The following is a 13539-nucleotide window of genomic DNA, read 5'->3' as shown; positions in this document are numbered from 1 at the left end:
CTCCTGCTGGTCCTGAGAGCTTTGGGAATTTCCCTGTAGCACAGCCACATTACTGTATCAGGGCAAAGCTGCCTATACTTCTACCTGCTGCCCAGGTGGAGAGGTGGGTGGGGGAGTGCCTTTCTTGAAGGAGGAACATTCTGCTGGTTATAGCCTCCCAAAATAGGAGCCAGTTATGCACCAAGATGGATTTTGGTTCAAAAGCAGAACTGGTTGCACCTTTCACACTGCAGTCAGACATAAAGAGTGGCATGGACATTCTGTCATTGCCACAGCTTTAAATTTCCATCTACACAAGGCTGGAGAACAAACACCAAACACAAAGTGGGTCCTGGGTATTTTTGGAAGTGGTGGCTATCACATCTTCACCTTACTGCAAGAAACAGCTGGGTGTGAAGTGGTTTATCTGTGTAGAAAGTGGCTTGAAGGATCCAAAGCTGTCCGTGCAAATGGAATGAAAACATCTGATGTTTGTGGCTTTTGCTGTTAAAGAGGCAAGAAATGAATCCTGTGTATGAGCAACCTGCTGGGATGGGGACTTGCTCACTCTTTGCTTGGTATACGTGTTGCTCACTACAGCTTATTCCATATTCCAGTCCTTTAATGGTCTGAACCACATCAAAAATAGCAGGATAAAATGTCTCCAGGCCATGCTTATCAGGAGAGAGAACTATTTGGAAGAAAACATGTATGAACAAAGTAGTTACCAAAGTTCAGTGGGTCAGACAATGATGAGGTGGAAGGAGAAAAAAAACAAAGCACAAACCAATCCCAAACATTTCTTAAAAACAAAGAGGAAAAGTAATTATTTGTATTGTTTGTGAGCCATTCTTTTCACCTGTGAATGGTTTTCATCTGTGAGGAATTCAAGAAGGGGAAGTGCAGAGTCTTGAACTTGGAGAGGAAAAACCGAGGTACCAGTGCAAGCTGGGACAACTGTGAAGCAGCTTGGCAGAAAATGACCTGGGGGTTGGGTTCTGGACCAAGCTGAATGAGAGCCACCAGCCTGTGCTCATGGCAAAGGCAGCAAACTGTGTCCTGGGCTGCACAGGCCAAGTGTCACCAGCAGGCTGAGGGAGATGATCCTGCCTCTCTGCACAGCCCTGGTGAGGCCACATCCAGCAGGAATGCCAGGCCCTGCTCCACTGGGATAGGCTGGAGGGAGCCAGCTGCCCACACACCAGAGTGTGTACTCAGAGGACCTGGGTCTGTTCAATGGGACTGCAAAAGAAGCAGAGAGACACAAAAGGGGCCACATCCTGCAAATGTGAAATGACAAAGCCCTAATAGCAAAAAGATTAAAAAACCCCACCATCAACTCAAAAGAAGAAACAACCTATATTTTGGCTTAAAGGTATGTTTTGGAAAGAAAGCAGTTCAGTGATGCAGAATCAAATGGCATTCTGCTATCATCTTGGCCAACTTCTTTGGGCAGCTTCCCAAACCACCCTCATGAAAGAATGCATGCAAGGGAAATGCTTAGAGCAGGAACCCTGGCAATGAGTACCCCTGGTACGTGGTGCAGCTCCCATGTGGCAGCAGGAAGGGGCTTGGACACAGCAGGGTAAGTGGTCTCCTGGAAGAGAAACTCATTACCATTTCAAGGCTGAAGAGTGATCAAATGAAAAATAGACTTGAGCTCTTGAGATTCAAGGAAGCTGGCACATTTGTCTGAGTAAACTTAACAGAAGGCCTCTATGCCTCTGATTGCAAGTGGTGGCTCTGGGGATAGAGGTGCCCTCAAAAATGGCCAAACAGCACCAAATACATAGTGGTTATGTGTGAAAATAGTGTGTTGGTCAGACACAACATGCTTGAAGATGTATAAGGAGAGGGAGTGAGGCAGTGGGGAAGAAGTGGTGCCACAGCACTGGCAGGGCCCATCCCCCTCTCCAGAGGCACAAGAAAAGCCCCACAAAGAAGAAACCCTACAGCCACCTTGGGGGGTGTCAAGGGAGTGGATGCAGTGATGGATGTTTTGCTGTGACCAGTCACCTACAAGGGATGTGATTTCAGGCTGGTATTAATTGGTTGGGAAAAAGTTTGGCCTGGAAATAGGAAAATTTTCCAACTTCCATTCATTTCTCTAGGGATGTACTCTGGCTCTATTTGTTTACATTCAGAGCAAGAGGTACAACCACATCTACCTCATGGTCAAACACACCAGGACTGCTATGAATGCCACCATGATCTTCCATGATCTTCTCATGTGCAGTCTGTGAGGGTTTGGTGTTTCCTACATGGATGGAAACTAGAAAGGATTAAAAATACACCCTATTTCCACATGGGGAGATGCTGGATCTCCTGTCATGTCTTGTAATAGTCCAGATGACTAGAAAACTTTCCTAAAGCACTGGAGATGTGGCCATTTAGTACACTTTGACAGACAGAGGTAGCTCCAGAGGTGACTATGACTCTCACACGGGTACATGAGCCAGAACCTGTATGGCAGGTGACTGTGGGTAACAACCCTCCTGACAAAGGGAGTGAGAACAGCAGGAACTAGGTGCTGACCTAGGGAGGATGGAGGATACCAGCGCTGGAGATGGTGTCCTTGTGGGAAAACCAGACTTTACAAGCTTGTTACTAAAGCAGAACCTGATAAACTGTGACACACAAGCCCCAGGAAAAAAAACAAGGCAGAGTCTGCTTTCTTCCCAAATCCTTTTATGCTCAAGGCTAAGCTAATTTAGATTAAAGTGAGAAGGCAATGCAGAAGACACAATATGCAGGTATGGATGGATGGATACTGATGCCTTGGGTTTTAGCTTTTATATTCTTCAGATTCTCTGCTGCTTAGTGTGTAACTCAAACTTTATATTAGGTGTCAGTAAGTTCTCTTCACAGGGTAGCTGGACAAAACAATCCCTTCCCAGCTGGAGAATCAAGGACAATCGTTATCCAAAAAGTATAAACAATGGCTAAGGGCAGGGGGCAAGCCAGGGGGCTGAGACTTCATAGCCTGGGGCTGTGGTTGGACAATTGACCCCCATATGTAGATGAACCAAAATTTAAAAGTAAAAACTCGTGACTGGGATTCATCTTGGATTTGATTTGGGTGTAGCCTTGGCCAGGCTCTTGCACTGCCCAAGGTGTATCCCTTTCAATAAATACCTGTTTTATTCCTTTTGCTCTGTCTCGTCCCTCTTCCAGGTCAGCCTTTCCAGGCATCAGTTCTGACACCCCAGATGGGACTTCAAGGCATCTGGAGAATCCCTGGACTGGAGGAACACCCAGCTCCAGTTTTGTCTAACTACCCTGTGAAGAGAACTTACTAACATGTAATATGAAGTTCCAGAGTTACACATTAAGCAGCACAGAATCTGAAAATAAAAAAGCTAAAACCCAAGGCATTAATAAAGCAAAGAGGGCCTTGAAGAACAGCTCTTTGGAAACAATGTACTACAAGGGTGACAAACAGGAACTGGAAAGAGCACTAGGGAAAGGCACCAAGCTCTTCTGTCATGCTCACACACCGTGTGTGCAGAGCAGCTTCCTTGTCCATATCCCAGCCTGAATCCTGTCCTGGTGTAACAGCATGAGGTAAAACAAACAGTGGTTGCTGCTACCATCATCCAGAATAATTTATCCAGATTACATTCCCCTTTCCAGGAAACTCTCAGGGATGCAAGCAGGTGATAGCTTGAATTATGTGGGCGTGACAGTCTCTCCTAATTCTACAGGAAGCGAAGAGCTTACGTGCAGGCAGCAGGGAGCAGTGAGCAGTGCAGGGCAGGCACCCTGCTCTGGAAACAGCACATAAACCTCCTGAGAGACCAATGGCTCAGACTTCTGCCATCAGCATAAACCCAGCTTGTGCGGTACCTAGGGCACTGTGACTCTCAGTTGCTTTACAGCCCTTGGACCTAACACCAAAGAAACAGCCAGAACCACCTTCCACCTCTCCCTTCAAGAGCTCTGGTGCAGTCAACACATCAATTCCTGCTTCCAGGGCAATATGAGAATTAAATACTTAAGAAGCAGAACATGTATTTCTTGTTCTGGAGCATGCCCAGCTTGCAACACTATGAACACACATCTGAGCTCCTGTGGCTGGCAGGGCTGTAGGAGGATGCTCAGTATTCCAGAGCTATTTGGTCAGGCGTTTTGCCTAAGCTGGCACATTGCTGACACTACATGGCTGCCAGCATGACCTAAGTAAGTCACAAACTGGCTTGGATAACCTCTGTGCTCCCAGTGAAAAGCAGATGCTTCCTCATGGCTGTCCCTCCTCACCAAACAATACAAGACTCAACTGCATCACCCACTTGTGTTGCCCATGGAGGTCCTGGTTCTGCTGACCATGGACAGAGCTGCACAGTTGGTGATGACTCCAACAGGTTCAAAGCTGAACGGCTCCTTAACTAATTTCTTGCCACAGCTGAAGGGGTCACCATGGCCTGACTTCCTCCTGTTGGCTTGCAACGCCCAGCCACTGCAGGCCAGCAGTCCTGATACAAGCGTCAGGATTTTCCCTAGGCTGAGAGAACATGGTCTGTTGCAAGTCAGAAAGGTCTTTCCAACAGATGAACAGAAGGATTTGTTCCAAAGGTATGACAACTGCCCTTTGCCTGACATGAGACCAGGGCTCTGAGGAACACACTCACAGCATCTTCCAGCTCGTGTGATGCCCGAGTTCGGCTGCAGAGCTGCTCCTACCAACTGCTGGAGTACTTATGGCTGCGCCTTCAGTTTTTTTTGTGGAGTGAGTAGGAGGTCTGAGCTGCAGCAAACCTTTGGCTGTGGTCCCAATCATCCAGCAGGTGCACATGCCAAGAACTTGCTTATCTCCTTTCAGACTGCAAAAAATAAGGCTGTAAAGTTCCCCGGGCTCAGAGATGTTCCCATTCTGGATCTAATGTACGCTGGGGAGTAATGTGTAGAAGCAGTCATCCTGTGGGTCAGCACACTGACTTGGTGCTAAGGAAACTCTGATGGGAGTACTGGGTCGGCCATTCACCTGCTTTGGTCTCATTTAGAAGAAATAAAAGGATATCCTGGATCCACTCTCTTGAGTCAGGCTGTGAAGCTAGGAAGGGACAGGTTGACAGCAACCACTTCCAAGTTCTGCTTCTGAGGAAGTTCTGTCTGTTTTCTGTCTTTGAGGAACTGAGGCAACTCAATCCACAGAATGTGTGGATTAAAATGTCTTAAGGAATGGAAGCTACTGTTGGTCTTTGAAGTTTTATTTTATAGTGTTGTTCGAGGTTCCTTCTGGCCATCTGGATACCCGGGTACTCATCAGCATGACGATTCCCTCCTGTCAGAAATTCAAGGAGGAGAAGCCTTCAAGGGACACATGAAGTGCTGCTGTACAGAAGGATTTTGCTCCCTGCTTTTTAACACCTTGCTTCTCCCTGTGCAAATCTGTTCCTGCACCCAGATATACAGTGCCCTGGGCTTAGACCAGCCACTCTGTGACTAATGCTTGGTTATCAGCTCTGTGCACCTGCAGCCAAGCTGGCAAGTAGATACTTCATAGCCCAGCTTCTTTAGTTTGGGCCATTTCCCTGAGCACCAATTTGAGATTCGATTTTCAGGCACAAACAGAACTATTACTGCTGATAAAGACAGTAAAAAAACACACAGGCAAGAAAACAAGGATCCACACGGATGATTTCTTCAAGAAGCAAGTCTCCTCTGTATTGCAAATATTTGGTCATCACAAATATTTCTTTATCTTTAGAGGAAACAGTTCAGTTGTTACAGCCCCATCAGTTACCTTGACATTCAAGAGCCAGTCTGATGCTAAACTTGGTCCAACAATATGAGCTAAGTGTCTAACAGCTGGAAGCACATTTTAGATAGCATTTTGTTATTTATCAGTTCTAAAACTTGCAGAACTTGCCAGCATGTGCAGAAAAGGTTTGTATTGCATACTATTTCTTCTGTTTAAGATTGCTCTAGACAACATTATTTTTTATTCAAAACTATTATTTAGTTTTGCTGAGTAGTAGAGCAAACAGCTTTCCTGTCTTACTGTGATGAAAGGTGCGCAGTCCAAGCATCAGAAGACAGAAAGAAACAGAAATAAATGTATGTCTGCAAAGAAACACAGCCAGACTTTTATGAAAATGGGAACTTAAAAGATGATAAGAACTTAGTTCTATCTATGTAACTGAATGTGAAACCTCAGCACCTTTAAATCCTACACTGATAAAAAGCCATAAAGACTGGTTTTATCAAGCTTCCTATTAATTGCACATTAACAAGTGAAGAACTCTGAGCATCAGTTTCCTTATAATAATGGGAGAATCCCCACTCTTATGTACAGTATTTGAAAACTGACACACGGCCAAGTACACACACACTCCACCCCATCCCCCTTTTCTTTGAAATACCCTACCTTCAATTCCATAGTTTTATACTCTTTAATAAATCTTGATTTTAAGGCCTCAGCAGCACTGGCAACATATCACTTCTGTCCGTGTACGAATGTCTGGCTCTCCAGGCTGCCTCTTGCATGCTGTCTGGCCTGGGATGCAGCTCTGCCACAAAGGTGCCCACCCATGGCTGGGGCAGCTCCCAACAGCACCACGGCTGCCCCAACAGCTTCAACGAGGGAATGGGGGCAGGCAGGGAAATTCTGTGCACAGCCTTGCCTGGGGCAAGTTCTGGAAAGAGTCAGTGAGGGCCCTTTCTGGTAGTTCTTGTAAGCTGCATTTTGGCTCAGCCAATTATGCCCAGCATAATTTGCTACATGAATGTACCAACTGATACATTCTGACTCTACTGATAATCAACATATGAAAATAACTCAAATGTCCACATTAAAAAAAAAAAAAAAAAAAGCCCAGAAAAAACCTCAACATAATTGCATCTGGAGAAAGAAAGACAATGGAAAACCATGTTCTGAGCATGGCAGTGAACCTCCAGAAACCTCTTCTAACATATATTATTCTATGATGCTTCATTAAGTAATGTGACATTGTAATTAATTAAAAACTGACAAAAAACAATAAAAAGGCAAAAATCCAATAATTATCCACTTAATAAAAAACAAAACTTTCGGAAATAAATATTAATTACTTGAAAGATTTGTCAAGTCCATATTTCAGATCTCTGTTAAAGCCACATCAATCACTAATTTCTAAGAAAAAGCAAGTTTCTTTTTCAGGTAGAACCAGAAAACTTTGAACCAAAACATTTTAAAATTAGTTTAAACCAATATTCTAAACTTTTGTGAGAGGGAAGTATTTGACCAGAGCACTAAAAAGAAACTGCATTACAATCAGTAAATTCACCTTGTGAAATTATTTCAGTTTTAGATTTTAAAATCTTCTGTCAAAAGCATTTCAAAGCCTTCAGGTCAAAGCACTGCAGATTGCTTTAGAAGGAGAGCTGCACACACTGCTTTATGCAGTGATCTCCTGTTAAAGAAGAAAAGCAACACCAGCTGTACACTTGTTGAGAGAGACTCAAGTCATGTTGAAGAGCACACAACTGCACCCTATCCATTTTAGGAGGACCAGCAATCTCTAATACCACCAGTATCCAGCTCTTCTATATGAATCAAGAGATTTCAAAACAGCTTGCAGAAGAGAAATGGGGAACTGAGGCAGTGGGAGGAAAAACTTCACTGTCACTCTGCAGACCAACCCAACCCAAGATCAAGCACTGTAACTTCACTGAAAAAACTTAATTTTTTAACTACCTAACTGTCTGCATTACAGCTCCATTGCTCTGTACAGTACTTCTGTGAATGTCCAAGCCCATGCACAGACACGGCAATTAAGTTTTCTGTGAAAGAAAAAAAAAATTAAAAAAAAGACCTCCAAGTGACACCTAGAAGCGTTTATTTTATGCAACAAACTTAAATATGATCATGTGTACATAAAAGTGTACACTGTATCTATGCTGAACAATGCCAGGAAACATAATATTGATGCAACAATCTTCTAAAATAAACATTAAAAAATGAGCCTGGACAGGAAGACAAAATGCAAAACAGACTTACTTCCAATCAGCACAATGCTTAAAATTGAGAGCAATCCTAAACATTTCCAACTTTCCTTACAAAGCTGCCAAAGTCCAACTATTTTTAAAAACTGATTTTTTTTTTTCTTTACATCAATAATAAAAATCTGGTGACAAACATTATAAAATCAAATGCTGGACTGTCTTTACTCCTTTAAAATTTAGAATATTCCAACAGAACCGCAGGAGTAAAAACACTTAAAAGTGATATATGTTTTTATAAAACAAACATCAATATGTACATTTATTGCAAATTATATTAAACTAAAATGGAGGGAAAATTAAAAAATGAAATGTCTACTTGCGAATTAATAATAATTTTAAGTGATTACTTTCCCACTCTGATAAAAATCAGAAAGCAACATTTATAAAATTGCCACCACATGACTTTTCATAGCAGGGAACTGAAATCTGTACATCTTATTTTTGCAGAAAAGTAGGCAGGCAGAAAGAATTATACATAAAACAGTCTCCAAAAGTAAAGCCAAAAAAAAAATTTTTGTTTTTTTTTTCCTCTAGTCTTGTTAAAATCCATTCAGTAGACTTCTACCTTTTCTGTGAAACATGAGAATACCTGGCTCTAGGATAATGAATTTTCAATGTCAGTGTAAGGACCTTCTCTGACCTTCTTTAAAAAAAATGCAGCATGAAAGTTAATGGTGTAAATACACTTTTAAACTCCAGAATGCAGGAACTGGAACCAAGTGTTAAGCAATTTGCTTAATTATTGACTTTTCATAAAAAAAGTCTCTGGGGAAATAAGTACAGATGCTTTTAGCCTCTTTCTCAAGAGTTTCTGCTTTACATTTCCATTGAGAAGGATTAATTTCATGTGAAAGGGAAGCATAGTTTTCCTTCTGGTTTCAGAGCTGAAAGCTGTGTGTTTTGAAGTAATTTCAGTTCCTGTACAGGAAATTTCTGAATCCTAGTTTTTGCAGAAGCGTGGAGCATGCCTTTATTTGGCCTTCATTTCCTCCCTTTTCGAGCAAGTTTTCTTTTTACCTTTATGAGGGGAGAAAAGGAAATGAATGTTAATTGTAAGGACATGGAAATGACAAGTGATTCTGAATCAAAATCCTACCATAAATTGTTTACATTTTAGCTTTTACACTTTTTATACTGTGATTCTTCCAGCTTCATCTTGTATCTTCTCAACAATTACATAATTAATTGAATACAACTAAATTTCCTTATTGTATAGCACAATTTCCTGATAAACTTGAAACTACACAACTTGCATTGTACATTTTATAATTCCACAAGCGAGTAATGTTTTTTCAGCATGAATATAAACTGTTATCCACTGCTTTCACTGGAATCAGAGATTAAGAACAGTAACTTGATCTAATTAACTGTAATTACCAAGGTTTATAAAAATTTTTTTTTTGAGAAAAAAAAATTTTCTCATTTTACTTGAGAATAGGCACTACTTCAAATATTTTCCAAGTATTTACAGTAACTTGTATATGTCTACTTAAATGCTAAAAAGCTATTAGAGCTTTTTTACACACAAATTTCTTGGATTTCATACTGTATAAACTACAATAAAGAAATAAAAGCAGAGAATTGTCCTATATAAGATGCCTGCTACACCTTAAGGAAGCCTCCCTCTGCTATCTCTGTATCCTCAGAATCTTCCTGGCTGCTCCCACAGGCCTTAAAAAGATCCATTGCATTTTGAGAGTATTCTGAACTTGAGTCTATCTCCAACAGTGAATCTCCATCACTTCCAAGCACCTGGCTTCTGAAAAACGTTAACAATGTTTTGGTATTTTGTCCAAAAAACACTGAGATATTATACATTTTAAAGATGTTATTTGATACAGTAGCTTATTAAAGGCTATGGATAGTGCAATTTGTTCTGAAAACTTGAAAAAATTCGACATATTAAATCAGCATTTCAAGGCAGTACACAAATATTACACTCTTGACAGCGCATTATACAGGTGTATAAAGCTTACTCTGAAAAGATAAAACTGTTTTTGTTAAAGACTCTCTGCAAGATCTTCAACTTACAAATCTCTAGAAAGAAACTATTCCAATTATTCTTTTTTTCCTTTAGATAAATTTGTGATTTCTAAGAGCACACTGGTTTGCAGACCTTATTGCTCTACCACTTTGGACACTTTTGCATTAATTATATACCAGATCCAGCAAAACAGAATTCATGTGTTTATGAACATTATGAATTACTTGTATTACAAACCAAGTAAACACCTTTAAACACTGAAGTAGCCCAAGTTATCATCCAAAAGCTCTTTCGTAGTTTACAAAGATCCAAAGGTTAATTTTCAGTTAATTAAAATATACATTACAGTACTAATATTAAAGCAAGCACAGACCCAACTTATCAGGAAATAGTTACAGCTGGAATTACAAATTTTCCTGTGATTTAAAGACAGTTTCCAAGCCTTTGCTATCAATGAAGGGAGGCATAGCAGAGTAGCCAAACGTCTGTGTGCCTGGCATTAAAAATGCACTGAAACACCATCAAATCTTAGTTCCTTTACATAGCAATGCTAGTAAGCGGAATCAGGATGCATAAAAATAACATTTGGTGAAAACAGGTTAAGTTTATCCTGTTCTGACCAAACAAATTAATTTCTCCAGTTCCAGCTGCCCAGGTACTTTGAAAAGCAGAGCTCAATGCAACATATGGTGGACCATGGTATCCCTGTGGTTTAGTTGTCCCCTTAACTATGTTAAGGTCTGTTATAATTTTAAATTACAATTTAGACAGGAATTACTGACTTGAGACAGGAAAGGATCACCCACCCCCCACACCCCCATGTATTTCATTATTTATTTTTACCTCTGTAGATCAATTTGTCTCTGTGCTGCTGCTGGCTTTTTTGCTGTGTCTTGCTGTTTTGGTGCTTTGGCATTACCTGCCTCTAAATTCCCTGGACTTTCTTGGTTGGCTGCTGCCCTCTTCCTTCCCCTGACAGGTGGTTTATTTGTCTCCTCGTTTTTTGCAGTGGTACCCTGAGGCTCCGGTTTGGTTGGTCGCCCTCTCCTGGTTTTTGCTGCGAGCGATGGGCCTGTTTCTTCTACACTTTTTTCTTCTGTTTTTTGATGAATATTCTCTGTTCCAGATGCTGTTGCTGTTCTTTTTTTCCCACGTTCAGTGCTATTTCCTTGTGTTGTCTGATCAGAATTTATCTCCTTGAAAGTAAAAATCATTAGTGTGAACAAAAAAATATTTCCAAAGGTAAAGCCAAATTGCTACCTCCCCTCCAACAGAAATATGAGTTTTTAAAACTAAGTATTGTTATGAAAACATACCAGTCTTAGACCTAGCAGTAGGTTTTACTAAATGGGATTTTGGACCTTGTCCTTGCAAAAATATTTTCTACATTGTGTGCAACATTATTACCTGCACCTAATGTATCTTTTAATGGTGTGAGAAAGAGATGACAGTAATTATCTTGATGAGCTCCTCCATGATGTTTTTTTTGGACAAGCTCCTTCAACTGTCTCTTTGTCAAATGGCAGGAGAAAACTGAGAAGCAAAAGAATTATTCCAATACAGCAGTATTTATTATTTATTTACTTCCACACATGCAAATTTTGAGACCGACATTTAATAAAGGTGCAGTTTACTGAAGATCTAAGTGTCAGTAAAGAAAAACCCAAGACTTGTAGGGAATAAAGAAGTAAGATCACACCGAAAATGAAACTTGCTGTGTTTGTTAAATCTTTGTCATGTCTGAATAGGTATGGCCTACATGCATGTTCTTCTCAACACACTGAACAGGGTAATGAAGTGATTAAACACCAAGAAGAGGTGTCTGTATATGTGACACATAAAGGGTTAGCAATGTACTTCTCTACACAGAGCAGTATTCATATGGAAAAGAGGAAACAACTGGATACTAAGCCTTCATTTGAACACTGACTTCCAAACTACTTGGGAGAAGTGGTAGAGAAAAAGATTCTGATGAAGTATGGCTGGGATGATTTAGCAAGTTTTAACAAATCAATGTCACTACTCTAAGAGCTGTATCTGAACCAAGGACTTTTTCTGTTAAATATTCTACTATTATTTCTTATGTGTCCAAATGAGTCAGGCAATCTCTGTAATCTTCACTACTGTTCCAGCAGCTTCATGGTAGACACTCACAACTGCTATCCATATGAACTTTACAGATCCTCTGAAATTTCAACTTCAAGAACCAAGAAAGCATTGTTGAAGATTTACTTTATATGTGCTTTCCCTAACTTCTCTATGTGATGATACAAATCCAAAACACCTGCTTATTACTCTGACTTCATCTAATAAAAAGAGATTAAGCAGATATATAACTTCTTAAAAAGCCTAAATCATCTATGTATCCCTACATTATTACAAAAATCTGTTTTAAATCACAGAATCATCTAGGTTGGAAGTGATCTTCCAAAATCATCTTGTCAAACCTGTTGACAGCGTAGCCTCAAGTGGTTATGTAGGCCCTTGACAAGTCAAGCCATGAACACTGATAATCCACTACTTTTCTGGACAGTCTGGTTCCAGTGTTTAAATTTCTCCACAATGCAGATTTTTTTTTGTATTTTTTTTCCTGCTTGCATCCCCTGAGGCAACTTCTTCCAGTAGACTTCTGTCCTTCCAGCAAGCAGCCTTCAGAATATTTCCATCCATCTTTTCCATAAATACCTTTTAGATATTGAAAAACTGATTGGTCCTCTCCAAGGCTTCTCTTCTCTAAGGTGAACAAACACACTTCAAACCTTTTTTCACACAATTTCTCCATGCCTTAATCATCCTGGTGCCCCCTGCGAGGCTCTTCCCAGTTTTTCACTATCTGCATCGAACTGGGGAGGACACAGTAGTCCAGGTATGGCCTATTGAATGCCAAATGGGGTGGAATAAGCACATCTCTGTATCTGCTGACGACTCAGGACACGGCTTGCTACCTTCACTGCAGCATGGCACACAGCCAGCTCACACTCTGTTGGTTATCCACTGGGGATGGTCCCCTAGGTCTTTCCCAGCCAACCTCCACTCCAGCCATGAAGATCCCAGAATGTTATACAGCTGCTTGAGTTTAATCTATCCCAGGTGGAGGACTAAACTGCTATTGTATGTTTTGTAAGTTAAAACATCATTATGATTAACACATGGTGTTTCTCTCTTTATTGGTTGGGGGGGAGTGAATCATACAATATATTTTTAATACTTTAATTAAGATTTTAATTGTGGCAAAATTCAGAAGTTAGATGTTTATTTCATGCTGTAGGACCACTTGACATTTTCTTGGCAGTAATTTCAGTTAAAGCTACTACAGGTGTGAACTTTCACTCTGAGTTCCAGGCTCACTATTACATATATTGGAAAATGTGGAATAAACAGGGGAATACTTAGGAATTTTAGAAAAGAAGAATGAAATCCACTCAAATGAGGTCTATAAATTACTCTGGATAAAATAAATGGCTGTTTTGAAGATAAGGGGTCTTCTGTTAGGCTAGAAAACTGACGAAACTGTATTAAATGAAACTGGATGTTACGAGTTCCTCAGAGACCACCTGCAATGACACGCACTGAAAAAAAACGAAATGTCAAGC

General features: G+C 40.6%; 1 protein-coding gene across 2 annotated transcripts in view; it reads right to left on the bottom strand.

Annotated features, from left to right (window-relative positions):
• Nucleotides 1–7779: 7779 nt before the first annotated feature.
• PDS5A (PDS5 cohesin associated factor A) overlaps nt 7780–13539 on the bottom strand; it is a 74007-nt gene continuing 68247 nt past the window's right edge. Inside the window, exons 32-34 of one of the 2 annotated variants that reach the window (XM_056489175.1) lie at nt 10790–11142; nt 9571–9721; nt 7780–8979 (exon numbers count right to left, since the gene is read on the bottom strand). In XM_056489175.1, coding sequence (XP_056345150.1) covers nt 8944–8979; nt 9571–9721; nt 10790–11142 — 540 coding nt within the window. In that variant the 3' untranslated portion in view covers nt 7780–8943. The remainder of the gene's footprint in view (nt 8980–9570; nt 9722–10789; nt 11143–13539) is intronic. The other variant, XM_056489174.1, reaches the window with a different exon arrangement.

Source organism: Oenanthe melanoleuca, chromosome 4 (assembly GCF_029582105.1).
Source record: "Oenanthe melanoleuca isolate GR-GAL-2019-014 chromosome 4, OMel1.0, whole genome shotgun sequence".
Classification (NCBI taxonomy): Eukaryota; Metazoa; Chordata; class Aves; order Passeriformes; family Muscicapidae; genus Oenanthe; species Oenanthe melanoleuca.
This window is presented reverse-complemented; position numbering and strand designations above follow the sequence as displayed.